The sequence below is a fragment of the Colletotrichum tamarilloi genome (assembly GCF_030869305.1).
Source record: "Colletotrichum tamarilloi strain Tom-12 chromosome Unknown Scaffold_7.1, whole genome shotgun sequence".
NCBI classification, from domain to species: domain Eukaryota; kingdom Fungi; phylum Ascomycota; class Sordariomycetes; order Glomerellales; family Glomerellaceae; genus Colletotrichum; species Colletotrichum tamarilloi.
Window position 1 is genome coordinate 152,828 of NW_026849390.1, and position 21,867 is coordinate 174,694.

Sequence of the window (21,867 nt, forward strand, 5' to 3'; positions counted from 1 at the left end):
CGTTCGCGGCAGGCAGTGCCAAGGGAGAGAGAGAGGACTCTCTATCAGTAAACTTTCGGCATGGATTATTAGCGTTCGTCTTGTTGGAGCCCTTCCCTTATGTGGCGCAACTTATTGCACCGCGGAACAACTCTTCGTAAATACGGTGATGATTATCTTTTCTTTCTTTTTTCTAACGCTCTCTCATGCTGATTATGCCCGGTCGACATTTTCCTGTGACTTCTCGCTCCGCGGCGAAGGGGGTGGGGGGAAGGGTTCGTCATGGCTTCGTATCCAAGACTATAACGCACTCGTAACTTCTGTCTGAAAATATCACACGCGCTCAAATACAATTCCCTTACACAGCGTTCCCATACATCATTCCCCATATAATCATGTCTCGGGTTGGGGGCCTAGAAGCCTCTCCCACCTGCTCATCTGACCCCTTCAAGAATAACTCCCGCTGAACTGGGGCAACGGGTTGCCACCGGCCATCTGCGTGTAGAAGGGGGGCTTGAGCATGTCCCAGTCACCAATGTTGGGCGCGCAGACCATCCCGCCCGTCGTGAATTCCTGAATGTCCTCAAGCATAGTGCCGAATCGCTGACCCTGGTTCTGCTGCACATATGAATCGATGCTGACTGTCTCGGCATTGACATTAGCCATCGCAGCCTCGTTTGATAGGGAGCCGGGAGTTGGCGGGAAGCCCTGAGTTGGTGAGTGATGTGGAATGCCTCCGGCATAGCCTTCGTGACCGGCTTGCTGGTGGAATGCGGCGGCGTTGATGGCGGTAAATGACGACGCTTGGCGGGAATCCCTCCGGCTGTCCGAACCGCTCCCGCTGAGATGAGAATACTCAGGTCCCAAGGAAGAGCTTCTTTCCAATGTGCTAGCCCGCGATCCATCAGAGCCGTCGTAGGCTGTTGGACGGTCGTCGTCCATGATGATGCCGTTGCTCGTAATCTTGTCGGCCTTTGCCCTCCACTCTTCCAGTCCGCCGCCACCTCCTCCCAGTCGAATGGTCAGAGAACCGTCTCCGCTCTTCTTCGAACCTCGATTTGTGTAGTCGGAGTAGACCTTGGTGAGATACTGATCAATGTCCTTGAAGTACGTGACGTAATTGGAGGCCATGCTGAAGTAAGGTGCAACCTTGGTCAATGCTTGGAAAGCGATACTGGTGTTCCCCGTCTGCGTGTTTTCAGACATGGCTCCTGAATTCCGTTCTTCGATCTCCTGTTTGCTGACCATGTGGTTTTGAGTATCCATGTGGGGATAGTGCCGTGCGTATATTCCAACAAACGCTGCTTGCCAAATTGCGAATATGACTAGTGACGAATGAGGAAGCTTGTCTCGGCATGTCGAGATGAGGTCGATGATTTCCCTTCCAGCCTTGAAAACCTGCTCTGCGCTTCGCTCCCAAAAGTGGTCGGGAACAGTTTCGGGGTCAAAGACGGGCTCGTCCAGAGGACCAACCGGCTCGGAACATTTGATGGCGATGAACGGGATGTATTCGCGATGCAGCATGATTTTGCATAGGGCACCCAGCATGTGAAGTGACACATACATGCTGTTGTCGTGTTTCCAGAAGTTCGAGCTAGACCAGGTGAACTCTTCCGGAAGGTGAGCGTAAAAGGCATCTACCTTCTTATTCAGTTGATAGAAAGTCGACTCTTGGTCCCACGGCGGAAGGGATTCCGTATGGCGGCCGCCCGCGAAACTGTACTTGGTGATATCGCCCCAGAAATCTGCTAGTTGCACGAATCGACTCAAGACACTGTCATCGATTGGTGGCTCCATGCCATGTCCCACCTGTCGTAAGAATCCGGTATAGACAACGCGGCCTAGGTCGAAGGCGTGTTCAGTGCATGGCAGCTGGATTTGAAGATCGTCGGACCGAACCATAGAAACCCGATCAGATCCGCAGGACAAAAGACGGTCGAGTATCAAGCAACTGAACATGGTACGACGCCTAATCTCCTGGTCTTTCCAACGGTCTGAGGGTAGTTGAGTAGATTTACTCGACCGAGGAGACAAAGTCAAATTTCTCCTCCCTCTCAAAGGCTTGTCTCCGAACCCCAATTTCAAGCCTTGAGCCATCCGTATGGCAACGCCAACATACATCCATGCCGCTAGGCCGCCGTTCGGCTGGCTCCATTTGTACAAGCCGAGCATGAGAAAAGCTTGGACACGGACGACAGTAGCTGATGTCAGGGCTGATTCGAGTTGTCCCAGTGCCTTTGTAAGAGCGTTTGCGAAGTACTCTGAGGCCATTGATGGCTCCGGCCTGGGTAGAGCACCGCGAGATTTTGGGCCGGCGATTTTGTCATGTGTGATGTGTGCCACATATTTGACCAAGTCGGGGTGAAATCTTGCGGTGAGAGCCAGAATGCCCAAAAGGATCAGATTTGATTCGGTTGACGGCTTCTTGATGTCTTTGTCGTGAATGATACCCTTGAGAGTCGGGAGATGTAAGAACGGGAGTTCGGTAGCGAAGTGCAGCTTATATATGTCGAAGAGTTGATGCCACAAGTCGACGGTAAGATAGGGCGCCGAAAGCACTTCCTGAGCAAGCGCGGCGACAGTACGTCCATCAGAGGACGTGGCATCTTCGAGCTTCTTCACTCGCTTCCGGTCATGCCCGACTTCCCTTTCCTGCTTCGGCGCAGTCGGCGGTTCTGATCGTTTCGCCGGAAGAGGTGTTGGATCAGGAAACTCACACTTGTGTCCTGCCTTGATGCACGTGTCGCAAGGCGATCCAGTATTGTCGTTGTCGCATTTGATTTTGGATTTCCTGCATCTCAAACAAGCTATGCTGGATCTCATCGGCGGCCGCATGGCTCTAGAGGGCCTCTTGGCACTTGAGCCTCCCGCCAAGATCGGCCTCAAGTCATCGTCGTCGGGCAGGACGGAAGTGTGAAATCTGGCCCCTCCCGAAGCTTGCCTATCTGCGGGCTCTGCTACAGCGGGGGGCGCGGAGGTTCTCTCCGAAGGCGAAAATGTTTCTTGATATCTCCTCTTCGGCGTGGTGTGAGTAGAGGACGCTGTAGGTGCGTCATCGGAATCCGACGCGGGAGAGAGTATAGACTGGATGCGAAGTTGGGAAGAAATTGTGACGGTTCGGGCCTGTTATAGACCCGTGAAGCCAGTGAGGGGTGGCGGATGTTTGAGCGCAGAAACCTTGACGAGATACTCGGTGCACCAAGAACCAGTGGGCTCCCCTCCTGTAGAACCCGCGCTGCGCCAGGATGACTGTGCTCGTGGCAGAGTGACTTGAGATAGGGGAGGGCAAAGTCCGCAGAGTTGGACGACTGTGACCAATGTTTGTCGAGGCGATGCTAAGTAAGGCAGGCCTCAAGTGGCACAGATGAGCAGGCAGTGGCTGTCGACAGCTTGCAACCGACGGGTGTTTGCTTCCAGGTGCTACACGAAATACCTGCAGTGTGTCGGGTAACTCGCACTCCACGATAAGTGTCTGGACGAATTCAGGTTTGACAGGTGATCAAGGTGCGATGACTGGACAGACGCAGTCCTACTTCTTTGCTTGCGGAGGTGGAGAGCTCAATGAACGAAGCTTTGGTGATGGCAGGTAAGGCTGGTATCTCGGGATCGATGATGCATGCAGTGGTTGGATAAGCGAAGTTTGGCTTGTAACGATGAGTCTGAATGAACGCTGTGCTGGTGAAAGCGTTTTGGTAAAGAGAGTTGCCCTGCTGGAAGTGCGTAAGGTCACAATTCGTAGGGAAATCAGGGAAGTGGGATTGCGAATTTAATCGGGGGTGGATGTGGCCGACTTGAGCAATAAGCAATGAGTGGTGGTCTGAAGCTTGCGTTCCCACGAAGTACCTACTGGCCGGGGTGCAGGGAGGCGTGGGAGGGTGGGCAAATGGTTGAATTCTAGCCGGCCGTGCTGTCGGCCCCCAAGATTGACTGTGTGCCGGGCGTCACCGGCTAGCATTGCTTGCCCGCCTCTCCCTTGCTTGTTGTCTCTCGTGATTAAGCTGGCTTTGTCCCTCTGCTCTCTCCATTACGGAGGGGTTCTCCGGCACCGACTAGATCGATAGAGTCTGGAATAAGCATGTTTGCTTCTACCCCTTCGTCGCCGTCGTCCGGGCTGTTGGTTCTGCTACAGTAATTCTATGGGGACACAGTCAGAACAGCATAGCAACACCGCCAAGTGAACCAAGCCTGTAGAAAAGGCGGGTGTGCCATCCGTATGGTGTGAATGTCCATGCTGGCCACACACCAGGCCCCATGTCTCTGATCAACCCCACGCGCAGAAGGAATGAGGCGGGCATTGGTGGGAGGGCACGAGGGGTCGCTGTGGACGGCCCAGGTCAAGATCAAGGTCGGCCAAGCAAGGATGTTGGAACGATTTCTGGATAGTGCCAACCGGAACAGACGAGCGAAGTTGCTCTCCATCCCCGAGGGAAAGTACATTTGCATTCACGAGGGTCCCGTTGGACGGCGTGACAAGTCCCTTCGCCGCTTTCGCTGAACATTTTGTGCATCTTGGGCCTGAGACTTCGAGTTTTTTTTAGTTTTTTTTTAGTTTTGTTTTTTTCGCCTGAACATTATTCGTGTGATATGCCAGAGGGATACAGCTTCTTGTTGGGCCAAACGCTTGGCTTGGGAGACGAGGGCCGTATGACGGATCCTCGTACCTTTTTGATAGTCTGCCGTCCAACTCCAGTGCCTCTGCTCAGCGGTACATCTGGTCCAGATTTGGTATTCGACCGGACGGCCCCGCAAGATGGCTGGGGGGGCTGTTGTGCTCAATCCTGGCATATTGACCTTTATTCGAACGATTCTAATCAGCGAGAACTGTTGTGGAACATTTGGCGGCAATGAAAGGCGGGATATCTCAAAGGTATCGTCATCAGGTGGCAATTGACGGCTGCAATTGTGACGTGAAATAATCGTGAAGATCACAACTACATGCTTCTCGTGATTCCAGTATCGCCGTCCTTTCCGGGGTAAGTGCAAATGGCGATTTGCATCTTCTAGGTTGCATCCCCATCGCGTGTTCCACAGCCGGCTTCTAGGTTGACTGACAGAGCATACGGATACACTCGTGACTCTCAATAGCAAGGCGACTGGGACAAGGAACGGATGATCGGCGTGGCTTTCCTGCTTAGTTGTCGCCTCTCTGCAGAGCATTTCGGCTTTCGTCTGGCGCATCAAGGGAAAACCAGCCATGCCCACGCCCCCGCGCCAACATCACCTGGGTTGCTTCAGGACTGGAACAGGCATTATCCCGCCCGACGTAGGTTCTCTTCGTCTGGGGACGCAGACGGCCGCGGATCGGTCAGCGGGCATCTGGCGCATTGACTCTTAGCTCCGAAGGAGGCGCGGGAGTGGCCCGTGTTGACCGCAAAAAAGACGTATAACTTCAAGGTGGCAGACCGGGGGGGATGAGATAAGATGGAGCATGGTTTGCTGAATTCATAGCGTGCGCCGCAATATGGCCCGCGCCGCGAGCAACGTAGCCGAACGACCCAGGGTTCCAGGCATAAGGGACCGCTGACGGTGGTGGTGCCGATGCTGACCCCCCCTTCCCTTCCAAAGCCTAAATGGCCACAAGAAGTCTCTATGTCCAGGGGTGGATGGCGGCGTCTGCCTTGGCTATGCTTTTGCATTTCGGTCCGCGTCCCAGAATGCCTGGTCCCGGGCTGCACATCGACCGATCTCAGGTCGATTAGTGATTGATCGATACGAAGGCGAGAGGTAGCGTCGGCAACAGGCTGGCTGTCGCTCCGCCGTGCGTACTCCGTATACCAGCCAGACCTAAAGTCCATTAAGACTCCTTTCCCGAGGCTCCGATCGTTGACACTGACACTGCATTTGACAAGTCAGAGAACGGTAAATCATGGCCCTATGAAGTGAAACTGAAAAGAAAGCAACCGGCAGTCCGAATTCGGTATGCCTCCGCCGACAGTCAGCCGAGCAGATTCCAACGACGAAGATCCAAATTAGCGCCGTACTCTAGACGTTTTACTGAAGACGCAGGCAATGAATGTTGCATGGATTCTAGTGTCTCGTCCAGACTCGCAAAGTTTGCATACGCTATTTCCGTCAAGAGTGTGGGAACATCGGTAGCGACGCAACAGCACTCTGTAGGTGCGAAGCATGTATGGATGGAACCAGACAAGGTTTGCCCAGCTGCCATGTCCGAAATATCGAGGTTCGTGGGATGGCACCTTGGGATGCGGATAAGCCCGCAGAGACGTCCCCCGGTCGTTTGAAGGTTCTCCATTTGCTTGGCCCAACTCGGCCCAACTTGCAGGGCAGGTGATGGAAGGGCCAAGCAGCGTCTGCGTCTGAATGGCTCTGCTCGCCCAAGATGCGGTGCTTCTTCCCGGTTAGGCGTAAGTGGAGGCAAGCAGAAGAGTCTACATAGAAGAGTCTCTTGGTGAATGAGCGGAATGGCTCGGAGCTGGCTGCGATCCAACCATTGTGAATGATGAAGTGATTCCGGGACGAGTCTGCGCCAGAGACAATGCTGCTTGGTATGTCTCGCGGGGGTTTCGGTTGTTACACGAGAAACGAGACAGAGAATGCCAGTGGAGGCGACGCGCCATGCCACTCACCCGAATAGGCATTAGTTGACCCTGTAGCAGTAAGGGGACTAGAAAGCCATACCGCCATGGTGGGCGGGTGTCGCGGGTCGAGGCGTTTGGATGGGAAAAAGAGAGAGGGAGAGGGCGAGGTAGGGGGAGAAGGGAGAAAACATTGTGAGCGCACGACTTCCAGGTGGTTGCGAATGCTGCTGGAGGGTGGATAAGGTATGTACCATGGATACCTTGACGATGTCCTGTGTGGATACCTAGGTAGGTACGGATACTTCATCCCGTGGGCCGTGTGCCCTTCACCCCGTGAAATCACAGTACGTACCGTCTTACTAAGAGAATCCAGGTGCGCCAGGGCCAGGGCAGGCACGCCAGGCAACCTAGGTACCTTAGGCAGTCGGAGCCGATAACAGGTGGAAATCTATGAGGCAGGTTCGACGGACAGGGCCTGCCAACTGGAGGCCGTTTCCGTGTAACCCCAGGGAACACCACTCGTTGCTCACGTGGTACAAAAGCGGGGCAACTCTAAGCTGGCAAGCTCTCCCGTCCTCACCTCACATCACCTCACCCCTCACATTTTCTGCAGTCTCCCCCTCCTCTTCGAAGTCGAGTTCTCAAAATGGAAGTCAGCCATCTTATTAGGGTACCAAGCAGCAGCATCCATGAATGCGCGCTTTCAGCTCCGACTTTTCCTGACCACTCCCAGCATCCCCTCAAAGGAGCGGCTGGAGGAGACCTGGTTGGTTGTGCCTCTCAGCAGCATCTTCAGGGATCGTCCGTCATAGTAAAGTCATGTCTGACCGCCCCTTCATCCCGATGCCCTCAGTGAAAGACAGCTTTCCTCGGTGTCTGGGTCCGGCTCCCCGCTATCACTACCCATGAACAGATATGCAGGTCATGTCCCCAGGTCTTTCCTATTTGTACCAGACCTATACTCCGTACTCCATACATCCTTGGCTCCGTAGGCCGTAGACATCCCAAAGAGCCCGGGACCGAGAGATTGCCCATTGCCTGCCATGGTCGGGCCGCCTTGCACCTCACTTCGAGCAGGGCTGAAGAGCATTTCTGCACGCCACATCTCGGACACCGCTGATGTCCGGTGAGGGGGAATACCGCTGGGTTCAGGGCGGCCAGAGTGCCGTCTGGGTGAGGTACGGATGCGCGCTTCCCATGTCTTCGTATGTCTCACTCTGCCCGCATCCCGGCATCTAAGCATTCGCCCTATCAACCTCGGCCATGTACATGATAGCAATGCCAGACAAGAAGAATAGGTATCAGTATCCGTAAGCCAACTCTGTTGTTTAGGTCGCCTTGGCAAGGGCCCAGCAATGTGGTTGCGCTCCCTCTCCCCGACATCAATGAGGTAAGGGAGAGAAAGATACCGGCTTGCAGGGCAAAAGCCAACCAATTCCCTCCACGGATGAACTCATTTCCTCCTGCCGTCGATCGATGATTCGATCCTATTACGGAGACACAGACCTATCCCGCCCAGTCCAACTTCGCCGGGGCCTTCCCTAACATTCTTTTTTGAGATATCTCTGCCTGCCACCATCGCACCATCACCGCCTCTCAGGCAGTCACGTCAACTTCATCATGTTCTTGCCTTGTACCCTGAATTTTACCGGACGAGTGTCCACACTGCATACATGATCACTTTCTTTCTCATTCTACTCATCATGAGGCTTGATTCCCCACAAACCTCTTATATATGACTCGGAGTAGCCAAGGAAGTCAGCCGCAAGCGTGTTATCGTCTACTCTTCTCATCGGCATTCCTCCTAAATTCAAACCGAAGCTCGGCGGCCGCTGTATCGATTGCATCGGGCAGCAAGGATTCCAAACCACTCAGGAGCCTACTCTTTCAAGTATCAATTTTCACGCAAGCCTCACCAGCCCGAAAGAAAGTATCAAAAGGACCCCCAAGACGGCAGCTGTCTAGGCCGGCCACGGGTGACTTACATCCCTGCAGCTCTCATGTCTCACAAATTACCACACGTCATTCCCAGGCATTTTTCAGCCCTCCAGCAGTTCCAACGAGGCAAGCGAGGGAATGGATTGGCTTCTCTCGCGTAATACGAGAAGCCTTCCGGACCGATCGTTGCCAAGTTTACCGAATTGGTGGAAAAGGGCGCCATTAAAGTTAAGACAAGCAGTGAGCCTCTGCCCGTTTTCCCTCATGCCCTCCGCAAAACACACCTGAACCCACAAGACACTGAGGCTTTGGACGTATTGCCCGCCACCTACTTCGCTCAGAGACTCATTCATTTCATGTAACACATGTCGCAACCGTTATTCACATGCTGTCTCAATACTTTCTAGAGGTTGATAATGCCAGCAATGGCGAGATCGAGATCACATGCTGGCCACAACGAAACAGAACAGTCGGTCAGTTCACGATCATAATGCCCGATTGAGCTTTACGAGGTACATCTCTGGAACCGTCTCTGGAACCGTCTCTGATCCCTTCTTCAGCCGCGCCCAACAATATCCAATTCTATTCAGTGAGCCGGCTACGTACCCAGTGGTAATCTCGGTAACGCATATCTCACTATCTCAAAGGGTCTCGACCGAGAAGCGAGAGACAACAGGTGGAGGGAGTGGTTTGCCTTACGAAACAAACACGCATGCAGAGTGGTCCAGATTCCCTTATATGGAGAAGTTCTGCTCACGGAGTCCATTTGGCACGGCATTCAACGCCCCTTCATACCGGATAAAGCGGCTAAAGGACGTCCATCTAGCCTCATGGCATTTTGCTCAACACAGGTTAGCTTTCCGGCTCGACATGCGTCTCCACTCCGGATCTCGGAGCCGGACAGCTTCCGAGTTTCGAAAGGATGGCATTCTGCCCTTTTCCCATATCAGCGAGTCATCAGAGCTCCTCAAGAATCGCGGACGAGCTCTTTCCCGAGAGAAGAAATACCGTTCTCGGGATGTGGAGTCGTTCCATGGAGGCGGGATACACTTGGCCCTACATTCTCTCTCAGTGTCTATTTTGTCACTATTCAGATTGTAGGCTCACGGAAAATCCCGTTCATCGAGTTTTGGATCGAAGGGAGCCTTCTCGATTCATGGAATTTACAGTTGTTACAAGTCACAAGTAAGAAATGGGCGGCCAAGCCTCACCAGCCGTCTACGTAACCGGAGTCACGCCTGATAAGCTTCACCCATGACATGTTAAAATGCGCAAGCGAGACTTGTTTTACTCGCCTACGGCCGGATGCTCGTCTAATTTGCCTTTAAGCGCTAAGGTCTTGATCCAGAATTGCGGGTGAGCATGTGGACAGGTGCACACTTAGTATCTAAAGTAGGCATCTCATATACACAAAAAAACACATGGGAAGTCTACTAATCGAGAACTCTGCCGCCGGTTACCTGCCCCACATCATCCTCTTCTCGAGGAAAATCAACTTTCCCATCATCATCATCAACAACAACATTCTTTGTACGACGACGATCCACCCTCCCAAATGCCCTCTTAGTTCACGCCCAACGACGACTAGGAATCCAAAAGAAAGACCGGGCAATGGAGACTCCAATAGTTTTAACAAGCGACAGTTGATGCTGATTGGCGGAAGTACCAACCCAAGCCCTGCAATTACATTGCAATGTTGTGGAATAAGAAATAATCATAGTTCGCAACCAGCAATCTACCGGAGCCGAACTGACCAGTGAGAGCACCGTCGGCGTTTAAGCCGCCTCACAAAGTTTCCTAGCGTACCGTGGATTTTATAAAGTCAGTACTTAGTGCTCGCCTGGATAAAAGTTCTACTTCTAGTTTAGGGAGAGGGGGAAGGGGAGAGACGACCATCTGGGAATGTGCTTTGAAATGCTGTGGTTTTGCTTGGGTCTAGCTTTCTTTCCAACAATCAATGAATGACGCTACTACCCGTTCGCGGCTCTGCCATCGTTTGACAGCCAGCCCTTGACAGCCATGTTTTTCCGGTTTACTGCTGTATTTTTCTTTAAAAATCTTTTTTCGGATTCTTATTCGCGTTCGTGAACGACTTCGAGTGGCTTGGATTTGGGGGGCGGCGGTCGAGCTTTTCTCGGATAGAAGCCATTCCGATTTCGCGAATAGACTCAAAAACCCCCCTCAAGCTGGAATCCCTGGACAACCCAACCGTCTGCCTGCTGCTCACAACAAGACGCCAAGTCACAACCAGCCAGGCCTCTCAGGACGAACACCCTGCCACGTCCTTCTCACTTCTCAACAGCACAGAGGGATTCCCACCGACCCCTCAACCGGCACCCGCTTCCCCCTTACGGCCGGAAAGCCAGTCATCGGGGTATGTTTCCGAGACTCTGGTGTTTCCAGAACCTTTTCGCCCGCTCGCTGTCTCTACTGAAGCCTTAAATTATGGGGGGTGAGGTAATCGAAGACGAGAAAACCTGCTCAACGTGTGTAGCGAGCTTTGATGTCGTACGCATCATCCGGGGAAGGTTCTGCCGGAAGGTTCTGCCGATAGTTGGAACTTTTCAACCTCCCGCACACGATACCTGGAGAAGTAAGTTAGCCTTGCTCCCTGAGATTCGACATAGTCGCCTTCCACGCTGGTTCACATCTCGGCGGTGCCAAGATGAAATGACTCTATCCCTTGGGGGTGCAGTACCCAGATGTTTCGAGATAATTCGCGATATAGAGCTCCCAACGAATGCACGTCTCGTACATCAGCAAAAGGCAAAACGGAACTCGAGATTCGCTATTACATCAATGTTCCAAAATGTCTCTTGTTCTATGTGAACGGGTTTTCAAGGCGATTTTCTCGAAAACATGCTGTTGCCTGGGACCCATTTCACTATGGCAATAAACAACGACGAGGCAAGAGCACCGGGAAGCGGCACATTTCATACCTGACAAACCCCTGTTACCGACCCCAGCATCCACTCCGACTGTGGATATAAAAGCAAGTACCAAAGCCGTATCAGTGCCTGATCTGTTGGACACAGTGATCTGGAGAGCACCGAAAGCAAGTTCGAAGTCATCTTCGGTGTCAGGCGAGGCAAGAGGTGGGCATGGTTTCTCACTACTGTATCTTGACGACCTTGTCCTGTTGTCAAATCTATTGGATAATTGAGCATAATCAGCAATAGTAGTAGTAGTAGCTAGCACTTGTTCTTGTTTCCTGTATATTCTAGCCCTTATAATAGAGAAACATCTATGATAGATCATGGACAGAGCCAAGGTCTTGTCCATGAGAACCCTGCCTCGGAGCCATAAATTCTCGTCGTAACTGTATTTGATTAAGAAAACAAGCGCATGAATTTTCCAAACGAGCAGGAAATCAAAGTGTGTTCCATCCGCGCACTCGAGAGAGTCATTGCTCCGGCCGAGGAATTGTCTATCCTCAGAGTAAGGATCTATTTGTTCTGGCTGGCTCACCTATTTCTCCATGAAGCGGAGGGACTGGAGAACATCATGTTTCTTATCCTGGATCTGATTGACTTGGCAACGGTGTGCCATGCACTTGATCTGGCGCCTGTTTATTCAGAGCAGGAGCGACAAGAATCAGACTGCCATTTCTTCTCCGTAACATGTGACATCTATCTACCAACTTGCTTGGCGACTGACCTCTTATCCAAAAATCCAGCTGTCATTATGAGATTGGAGGCAAAGGCTCTCTCTCACGAATGAAAGCCCCCGCTATTTGGATGTGATGGAACATTTCGCTAGAAGAACTCCTTCGCCTTATAATCGCACAAATACTTACGTTAGGTACTAGGAAGAAACAATCACATAGCCTGCCTCAAATCTAGTACATATAGAAGTGTGTATTAATTTATAAGAATACAAAAGAACCTACCGCAAGATGGTACCTTGAGAATATATGCTACACTTGATCATCTAGACTGCCGGAGAGCATGCTGGTCGACCGTCCTCAATAGGTAATCACGGGATAGAAGTCATCCCCAACCATTTCTCCCGTCTTGGATGCACCAAACGTCACAAACACCTTCAAAATTTCCTTCACGAATGCCACAAACTCCTCCATAAACGCGTTCCTGGAGCGCTCATACTCTGGCTCCTCCGTGGCCGTGAGATCATTGAATCTCTTGAAAGTATGCAGAAACTCGATCCACAGCTCCCTCGGCCCGGTATTCCATACCTCATGCGCCGCAGCCCTTGACCGTCCAAACAAGCTCTCCCAAGTCCCGTCGCCGTCGTCTCTCATACTACCATGGTTCACAATGATCCAACACATGCACGAAAGCACCTCGGCGTGGGAAATGCCCAGGTCCCTCCGGGAATTTTGCGCCCACGCGAGCGCGCCCTCGTCGACTTCGCCGCCGGTGTCGAAGCCTGGTCCCTGGATGTTGAGCTGCTGCATGAACAGCTTGTACCAAAGAGTCCCGTAGATCTCGAGATGCGCCTTCCATTCTAAATCGTTCTCGTCGTGAGCGGAGAAAATTTGTAGCCGCGTCTGGGAGGGGTCGCGTGTGACTTCGTTGAGGGAAAGAAAACACCACCGCGCGCATTGCATCAGCGTGTCTAGAGCACCAGTTCTCTTTTTGCCATCATGCGCCGGAAGAACCCAGTCATCCAGATCGTAGAGTAGGCTACTGAGTTCCGTCTCTTCTAACTGCAAAGAGAGCGTGTGCTGTCGCTCATAAACAGTGTCCAGGAGATGAAATGCAAATAGATCGACAGAACCGCCTTCTTTGAGCAAGAAGCCTTCCCAGGATCCGAGAAGAATGGACGAAACAGCGGCCTCAAGCATCTGCTTGATGGGTTCTTTCAATGTACGGTGATCGTCGTCTCTCATCTCGTGGTTCATGCTCTCTACAACATGTACGCATAATAGGGACCAGAATCCCACGTGGCTGCTAGACTGCGAAATGCGTAATTCTAGGCGGTCCAGAGCCGTCTGGCATTGTTCGACGGTCTCAGCCGATCGGCAAAGGGCTACAAGCCTCTTTGAATCTTCCATATCGCCGAGAAAGTCTGCATTGTATATTTCCCAGGCGTAAGTACCGCCGGCGACTGCAAAGATTGCATTCGCGGCTTGAATGTTGTGGGTTATTAGGTCGTACGCGTATGAGCCAGCCTCAAAACCGGATGTGAGCCCCAATGCGTCGGTAGCCTCGTTGCTTTGTTCATCTTTCAAATCCTCGTCAGTAATCTCTATCGTCATCGGGCAAGCCATCACAACCTTTGAGACTCTTGGGATTGCCATACTTCGCGCAGTCCCATATGCCTAGCCTGTAGACGAGTTGACGTTTCCTATCAAAAATTAGCCACGAATCAGACATTGAAGGTGAAACATACGTAACGATGAGGTTATGTTCATCTTCCAGGAACGTGATCACCGCGTCAAGAGTCTTCCTCTTATATTCTTCGCAAATGGTCGGCCTCAATTTATCCCACCGTTCCGTGGGAATTCGGGACGCTCGCGAGGTCGCTCCTTTTGCTCCTTTCGCCATATTGAGTTCGTTAATTATCTGGCTTTGTGGATTTGATGGCGCCCAAAAGGTAGTCCCTAGAACTTCGAAGGCGGGCATATGCTCTGATGCCATTTTGTAGGTTTCTTATAATCTGCAACAACCAAACAAGATTCTTCCGCCAGAAACGAAGCGCCTTGGAGTCCTCCTCATAACCCAAGAAAGCCCAACGAGCTCCGCCCCTCGTCGCCTTCTTGAGGCTGAATTTCATGTAAGGCTCCCAGTCCGCGGACCAAGTACGTAGCCTTGGGTCCGAATTGTAATTTCAAAGCAATTCACTCTGTATGCAAAGTCCTTACACGATCCAATCATCGCTTGGCCAGGGGTCGAAAAGTGCAAGTTTCCCTGCACCGCCATTGGGTCAGCAACTAAGCTGGCGTTGTCATTTTGGGAGTTGAAATTTCACTTGGGTTTCAACAACACCATTACATCAAAATACCAAAAAGCCGAGGGGTCATGCATGCCGCTATATCTAGCCAAGAAAAGTGCAATTCCCATTGACAAAGTCTGGCCACCTGGGGAATGGCATGCTAGACCGGCCTACTCAGCCAAGTTCCAATATTGATACGTTTTTCATATAAAAGTAAGTCGCCAGGCTCAGGAAACCTCAGAGCGGGTCCTCGGCCCAGAAGTCAAATCAGACAACAAACGGGCCTTCTCAACTTGGATCTTTTGACTGCGCCTTTCTCTGTGTTACCAACTCAGCCACGGTATCAACAGCACTTGCTGTACGTCCGTCCTTGCCAGCCAAATTCAACAGGTGGTCTTCAGAGAGAGAAGATGCTTCGAAGAGAAATGTCTTACTCCGAGCCCTCGGAGCCCGCAGCCGCAAACATGGGTCGAGCATCGGCACACGGGCGTCGGAGACCGACCCCACTCCGAGAACATCGAAGCCAACAGTCGGCGGCAACTTCATTTCATGCGGACTCGACGCATCCTCAATCACAATCGATGCAGCGACAAAGGGCAGTCTATAGCCCCAAAGAGAAGCCCAACTTCTGTACATACAATACAAAAAGAGAGGATGGTAGTAGCGACATGCTGCCAGGCCAAAGGGCGGAGATGAGCCTGACCAAATTAGAGAAGGCTGGCGACGAATACTTCAGAATCAGGAACAGAGTCCGAAACCCGATACGCGGTGAGCCGTTTCCATGTGGCTTCTTGCAATAACGGACGATGGCAGAGATATTGGGTTGATTAGGTGTACAATATGACTGGTGTGAAGAAAAAGTTGTTGTCGAAATTGTAGGATGCCGTATAGATAGATACCTGGGTAGCATGCTATTCCAATGAAGTCGTTTGCTTTGTCGCCACGCCTTAGGAAATTTTCACAAAGAGGCCGATCCATCGAGATGAATTGTGCTCGCTTGGTTGACCTGAGCATGGTGCCTTGCTTCGTGGCAGCCAGTCGGTAATGGCCGTGCCGCAGCTCTTAGACGAGTTGATTCGCGGATGCTGTCATTAGGCGTGAGGGGGCAGGACACGAGAAGGGCCAGGTGATGCAGGTTGGAGTGTGCCCCGCAATTTAGCCCACAGGCCGGAGGGAAAGGTGCGGTGACGTGGGGATGTATCGGCCGGGTAGAAATACCTCCCTGCTCGCGTCGGTGCAGATGTCGGACGGGGGTGGGCCCTCTAGAGACTGGAGCTCGACACCTGCCGCGTATGGTTCCGGAACTTTGCATTGAGGCCATTGCCAAGAATAGAGTGAGTGGCATGAGACGTGCAGTCGGCCGATGACTATTTTTTCTCTCACGAGATAGAAGAACCCGGGAAATCGTTAGCAACAAAGAAATTATAAGTCGGAATCAGGTGAGAAAGCGTTTTTGCCGATCATTTTGCGTAAAATAAAGCCTGTCCCGGCATAGCAGGGAGCGGTCTGTGGCTGGCGGGTTTAGTTGGGTTTGGTGGTTTGCAAGGTGGTGTGCTGAGCTACCCGCCCACCATAGCTTCCGCCCCCTCGAACGGCGTACCGTTCCATTGGAGAATTGGATATTGTGCGGGTGGGTGTGCAGTCAGTCGCAACTTTCTAGATGCGATGGAAGGGATGGGCGAAAACTGCATATGTATGAGGTCGAATTGAGAGTTGTTTGGAGAGAAGGAGGAAACGGCGCTCTAGGTGCGCAGGGTAATGTTTTCATCTGCTCCATCCGCCAGCAGCAAATCAGGCCAGGAAGGGAAGCTATGAGGTGATGATGATGAAGGTCCATGGATGGAAAACCAGGGTGCTCGTCTCTTGATGGGCCCCAACGACTTGGGTCCGTATAAAGAGTCGGCATGGGGCACCTTGTGGCTCGTAAAGTCTGTCTGTGGGAATGATGGATGGGGCGTATATTGTAGAATGCCAACTTGTCTTAAGAAATGAGATGTTGGCCTCTGGCTTAGTCAAAGTGGGAGACTGTGGGTAGTAAGCCTCAGGGCGGTCTGGTAGTGAGCTCGGTATCATGAGACCTATTCGAGCAAGTGTGACTGTGTCTCGGCCTCGGTGACGGTTGACGGGCTCCAGCTCCGACTTCGACTAGTGACCAAACATACCTACGTGGAGGCGTTTGGAGATGGGCTGCGCAACAGGTTGCAAGGAGGCAAATGCGGGAGGAAATGTCTGAAGGTCGATGGAGAAATTGTGAAGCGGCAAAGAGTGGCTCCTTGGCATTTGGGATCGTTGTGGGGCAACCGGGTAGGAAGTCACTGGAGGTTAGGAGCTCTTGCCTCTAAGAACTGAAGTCGACGAGCTTCAGCGAGAAGTCGCGGCAAGTCGTCATACCTGTGCAAGGATGACCCAACCACGGATCGCCCCACCCCGCCCACATTGCCAGCCATTGGATCGGACTGAAGTCTGGAGGTGCAGCTGCAAGGTGCCAAGGTACCTCCACACTGCGGCGAGTGCGTGTGTGCAGGTGCTCCAGCTTCACCTCATCTCTTCCATTACTCCAAACGCCCCCTTTTTTTGCCTGTTCTTCCTTCCTGTGAACGAATGTCCTAGACAAGCGAAAAATCCCTCCAGTTTCAAGCTGGTGCCAGGAAGGAAGCGTAGGCGGGGTTTCCAAGACCAAAGCCTACCTCTTGGCTTCCTGACACAATGTGTGGCTTGTAGTGGTCGCCATCTTGGATTGAATCGACCGACCCTTCCCGCTAGCCTCAAGAGTGGCACATTTTTCACAACAGCTTGCTGCTGTGCCACCCCATCAAGGTAGGTACAAGAGCAGAAGATGGTGGATGGTCTCAAACCTTCACCAAGCTCAGAGTGCTAGCCAAATGAGCCTACTCTCGACTCCGGTCACGCTCGCCCAGGGCGGCATCGTCAGCTCTGACGACAGCGTCGCTACAAACGTCGTCTCCAACCCCGGACCCAAGGTGTGGCTGATGCGGTCCGGATACAGCAGGGAAGAGCATCGGCCAGACAGGGTTGACAGGTCCAGATCAGCCCGTCTGACTATCCATGCATTGGCTGGCATGGCTGCCGCTCGCAGGCTCCCTGTGTCATGTTGTTGAACCGCAAAACCGCAGGGGCGATCCCGATCCAAAGCGCTTCACGCCTGAGGCCACTTGCTGTTCTTACCCTATGCTTCTTGAAATCGTCTACGATACCTCAAGGTAGCGGGACAGTACGGCTACCTGGTACATCGTCCTCATGTCTCCAAAAAGGATCGTTGACCGAAGAGGTCTCCCATTGACTTGCGTGCTGCACGAGACAGCCAATCGGTAGTAGCATCCTCTAGGCGCCAGCCCGTAGCCTACTTGATCAAGCGAGGCGTCCAAACAAGTCCAAACAAGCACGCCCAAGCCATCCCATCTCATTTGCCCAATGGTCCATGTATCCCGCCCCAGCCTGGAATCTGTACGGAGTAGTGACCTAAGGTACCTAGGTATTGAGGTCCCGCAGTCGAGACCGGAACAGTACCTCCTCCCCATCCTCCTGCCTCCTGCCTCATGCCTCCTGCCTCCATAGCCAGCCCTGGAGGACGAGGACCGCTGCAGCAAGGAAGGAACCTCTCTTCAGGTCTACCGTCTACATCCGCGTTAGTCGTTACACGCTAATGTGCTTGTGGCGAGCTGCTTTCCCCGCAGATTTAACGTCCCATCTACCAACCCCATGCTTCCTGCTTCCTGCGTCCCTCGCTTATAAGCCACCGCCGCCCTCCTCAACTCATGCCTTTTTGCTACTTCCAAGCTTCTGCTGCCATCAACAACTTTTTGTGCAACACCAGAAGACTCGCAAATAACGCAGATTGCGTGGCCACTGAGGATTCAACACCGGAAAACCATCATCCTTCAAGATGCCTACCGCAACAGAGCGCATTCACGCCCGTAAGCTACTTTCCATCCTCGGTGTATGCAACTATTCGTTTGTGCTGACATTTTCTCTAGTGAACCCCTTCTCCAAGAAGGAGTCTCATACTGCCGCCTCCATCACCACCTACAAGGTCTTGACTATTCTGAGTTGGCTCTTGGCTTTCGTCGTCACTCTCTACTACACGGTTAATGAGCCCCACGATGGCTTCACAATTCGGAAAAGAATTTGGGACCAGAACTACCTCTACCGCACTGCCTTCACTCTGAACTCCACAATCATCGACATATACTGGTAAATTCCGTCTCGCCCTTTCAGGTGTGTGGCACTTCTAACATAGTCCAGGGTCGTTCTCTTCATCCTCCAAATCGGCTACGTCGGACACCTCTTCTCGAGCAACAGCGACTATGTCAACGCCGCCGCCAGCGTTGGATCGCACTTCATCTTCAACAACCTTCTGCACTTCGCCTTTGTCATGTTGTTCGTGCGCTCCCACTTCGGCTGGGCTGAGTTCATCCTGATCGTCAACTTTGCCAATCTGTCGTCTCTCTACTTCCGCCACAACACGTACCCTCGCTTCATCCACTGGCCTGTCGTTTCCGCTCCTCTGGCCTGGACGTTCGTGGCTATCTACTGGAACGGCGCCATCATGGTTCCCCACCCCCACAACCTGGTTGCTCGCATCTTTGGCAACATCTTCATCTGGTCCATTCTGGTTTACGGAGGTTTCTTCATCGTCACCTACAAGGTAAGAGCGAATTTGCGCCTACGATTCTCCGAAATTCACTGACTGATCATGTTTTAGGATTACACCATGGGCTTTTCTCTCAGCGTCCTGTCCGCCGCCATTGGCGTTGCACAGTTCGGCCGCCAAGTCATTGCCTTTCAGTGGATCTTTGCTTTCACCATCATGGCAGTGCTGTTCGTCTCGACCCTCGTGATTGCCTACCCGGCTGCGACTGGCAAAGACTACCCGTGGAGGAGCCGCACTGCCGACTCGGAGCGCGCCCCCCTTCTTGCCGATGACCAGTAAATGTCATTATGTTCGCATTGGAGGCTCGATACCGAAGTTTGCGCAATGGCGTATTCTCGCGACAGAAGCACCCCTCACTGCACGAGAGGAGGAGTTTGAGCTGAAGTGTGGTTAGAAGCCGCCCAAGACAGTAATGGGTGACAAAAAAGCCGTTTTCGTTCTGCAGTTGCTGCGACAATTGGTTCTGTTTTCGGTATGGAATGTACATGGCATTTTTAATGGCCATGCATGCGAAGGACAGCACAATAATTCCCCATGTTTTCATTCGACTTAGGGAGGAGAGGACGGGGAGGAATGACGTAGCCACGGTCTTATCGTTATCGTTATCGCTGTCGAGCTTTCTTATCGGTTTGAACCTTAAAGCACCTCACCTGAGCTACCTTACCTTACCTCAGGTAGTGGCGAGGTATCTACCTACCTTAGCTTAGAGCTGAAGGTGGAACGGATTAAGGTACCTCGAACCCCCTGGTAGTGAATCTATCAATTGTCATTGTTGCAGCTTGAGTTCACGGATGCCAATTGAAGATCTCCACCCTTTTTTGATACCCAAACTTGGTCCTCATGCTGCCGCCCAAGAGGTTCCCTTTTTCTCTGCAACTAGGGACTGACTTGTGTCAAATCTCCCGCATCTACCGCATTTTGGCGAGCGACAAGGAATCCAGATTTCTCCGTCGCATCCTCACCAAGCATGAGCGCCTCGCGATCCCTGCCGCCCTGAAGTCGGCCGACGCATCAGCGACGCCGTCCGAGATTTCCAAAGATGACGACTTCCAGGCGTTGAAGAAGCGCAACCCGCTTTTATGGAAGAAGGCTAGCTTCCTGGCTGGCAGGTAAGCTTTCGTTCCCGAGTTCATCTCTCTTCCCGGTCAATTGAGAGAGAGCGAGAGTGTGCGAAAGCTCACGTCTTCAAACCCCCCATGATTATAGATTCGCAGCCAAGGAAGCGACATTCAAGGCACACCCCACGAGAAACCTGACATGGCACGACATCACCATTGCCCGGAAGCAATCCGCGCAGCTAAAGGATATTGAGGAGCGGAAGAAGGCCAAGGAGCAAGAAGAGAAGCCCAAGAAGCAGGACGAGGAGCCGGAAGAGCTCGAGGCCAAGGAGGCAGAACCGACCGCATCAACCCCCAACGGAAGCGGCCCGCCCGTCGCCATCGTGCGCGGCATACACGAAGGGATACCCGGGCAGGAGGCGCTGTTATCCATCAGCCACGACGGAGACTACGCCACGGCCGTGTGTCTGGCCTTTGAGGCCCAGGGCGAAAGCTACCCGAGTCGCAAGCAGCCCGAGGAGCGCAAGGAGAGCAAGAAGTGCGACAGTCCCCGCGACACCGAGGCTGAGAAGGAGAAGAAGAGCGCGAAGGCGGCGGAGGCGGCTATGCAGGCCGAGGTGAGCTACGAGGAGTTTGAGGAGTTTAAGGCGTGGCGGGCGTGGAAGGCCAGGGCTAAAGAGTAAGGGAAGACGAATTGAGGGAAACGAGTATGGCGAGGGTGAGGGCTGAGATGGAGGAGGAGGAGGAGGAGGAGGGAGGTTGAGAGGAAGGCCGAGGAGACGAGTGAGGCGATGGCTGCTGAGAAGGCTGAGGAGAAGGCCGGTGAGAAGGATGATGACGTTAAGCAGATTTACGGCGTCACGGTTTGAAGGGGCTATGAGGAGATTCCCTAGATAGAGAGATGGCAAAAAGTGTATTTGTAGAAGGCTTTGTCATGGGACTCGATGTAGGTGTAGGTAATTCTGTATTATAGGCTCTCGTTCTATGATATTGTAAATATCAAGACCCAAAGCGGTCGCTTGCCACTTTTGCTCTCGCTTTGCTCGATCGACGAGTCCAACTCGTTTCCCCAACTGTCTGTTTCCTTTACTGGAGCGCTGTCACATGGGTATGCATGCAATCAAGTTACGATACTCCCTTCCCCAAAATATGGGATGTTGTTGTTGTTGTTATGTCCACACTTTGGAATATGAATATGTGCGGCTCGTTCATGTGCCTACTCGCGCAATTCCTCTCCCACACCACCTCATGTCAAACAGCCTTGAGGAAGTCACATAAGCCGCCGCACACTACCTTACCATATGTCACATGTTCTTCTTTCATTTTCTTCCTTTCCCGTCCGCGCAGGGCGCTCAGGTAGGCGTTTTTTCTCTTCTTCTTCTTCTTCTTCTTCTTCTTCTTCTTCTTCTTCTTCCTTTTGAACCACACGATCCTCCATGCCCCTACAACAACAACAACCAAAAAGCAGGTCAACCCCACCAGCAACACACAAGGACACCAAAAAGCTCCACCTCTCTGAGCCCACCCACCACAACAGGCCCCCCGCCCAAGCCGAACCCGCGCGCACAGCGGACTCAAGGGACAGGACAGACAGGGGGGGGACAGACATGACACTCCACCAAACCGCAAGCCCACACAGCGGCACGCAACACCCCCACCTCACTGGACGACACGAAACATAGGCCCCGACTTCCGCCCCTCGCTTCAACAGAAAACAAGATCCTGGCAGGCCGGCTGGCCTAATGGCTAAGGCGTCGGATTCCTATGAGGAATACAAACTCATCCG

The 21,867-nt window shown here is 52.6% G+C and overlaps 8 protein-coding genes across 8 annotated transcripts; 4 read left to right on the forward strand and 4 right to left on the reverse strand.

The window, feature by feature from the left end:
• Positions 1-426: 426 nt before the first annotated feature.
• On the reverse strand, positions 427-2,814 carry CTAM01_02993 (fungal specific transcription factor; the record flags this gene model as incomplete). Its single annotated transcript, XM_060519031.1, has 1 exon — positions 427-2,814. The coding sequence occupies one exon, from the start codon at positions 2,812-2,814 to the stop codon at positions 427-429; it is 2,388 nt and encodes a 795-aa protein (XP_060386030.1).
• Positions 2,815-4,524: 1,710 nt separating this feature from the next.
• CTAM01_02994 (uncharacterized protein) lies at positions 4,525-5,175 on the reverse strand (the record flags this gene model as incomplete). The annotated part of the gene is made up of 1 exon (XM_060519032.1): positions 4,525-5,175. One exon carries the CDS (start codon positions 5,173-5,175, stop codon positions 4,525-4,527), a length of 651 nt encoding a protein of 216 aa, XP_060386031.1.
• Positions 5,176-8,253: 3,078 nt separating this feature from the next.
• CTAM01_02995 (uncharacterized protein) lies at positions 8,254-8,744 on the forward strand (the record flags this gene model as incomplete). The annotated part of the gene is made up of 2 exons (XM_060519033.1): positions 8,254-8,492; positions 8,573-8,744. The coding sequence occupies 2 exons, from the start codon at positions 8,254-8,256 to the stop codon at positions 8,742-8,744; spliced, it is 411 nt and encodes a 136-aa protein (XP_060386032.1).
• Positions 8,745-8,900: 156 nt separating this feature from the next.
• On the forward strand, positions 8,901-9,557 carry CTAM01_02996 (uncharacterized protein; the record flags this gene model as incomplete). The annotated part of the gene is made up of 1 exon (XM_060519034.1): positions 8,901-9,557. The coding sequence occupies one exon, from the start codon at positions 8,901-8,903 to the stop codon at positions 9,555-9,557; it is 657 nt and encodes a 218-aa protein (XP_060386033.1).
• Positions 9,558-12,420: 2,863 nt separating this feature from the next.
• Positions 12,421-13,674, reverse strand: CTAM01_02997 (uncharacterized protein; the record flags this gene model as incomplete). Its single annotated transcript, XM_060519035.1, has 1 exon — positions 12,421-13,674. One exon carries the CDS (start codon positions 13,672-13,674, stop codon positions 12,421-12,423), a length of 1,254 nt encoding a protein of 417 aa, XP_060386034.1.
• A 3,883-nt stretch (positions 13,675-17,557) lies between these two features.
• On the reverse strand, positions 17,558-17,776 carry CTAM01_02998 (uncharacterized protein; the record flags this gene model as incomplete). The annotated part of the gene is made up of 1 exon (XM_060519036.1): positions 17,558-17,776. The coding sequence occupies one exon, from the start codon at positions 17,774-17,776 to the stop codon at positions 17,558-17,560; it is 219 nt and encodes a 72-aa protein (XP_060386035.1).
• A 479-nt stretch (positions 17,777-18,255) lies between these two features.
• Positions 18,256-19,302, forward strand: CTAM01_02999 (ATP synthase F0; the record flags this gene model as incomplete). Its single annotated transcript, XM_060519037.1, has 4 exons — positions 18,256-18,286; positions 18,347-18,563; positions 18,615-19,017; positions 19,075-19,302. 4 exons carry the CDS (start codon positions 18,256-18,258, stop codon positions 19,300-19,302), a joined length of 879 nt encoding a protein of 292 aa, XP_060386036.1.
• Positions 19,303-19,863: 561 nt separating this feature from the next.
• CTAM01_03000 (uncharacterized protein) lies at positions 19,864-20,950 on the forward strand (the record flags this gene model as incomplete). Its single annotated transcript, XM_060519038.1, has 3 exons — positions 19,864-20,132; positions 20,230-20,760; positions 20,821-20,950. 3 exons carry the CDS (start codon positions 19,864-19,866, stop codon positions 20,948-20,950), a joined length of 930 nt encoding a protein of 309 aa, XP_060386037.1.
• Positions 20,951-21,867: the final 917 nt, after the last annotated feature.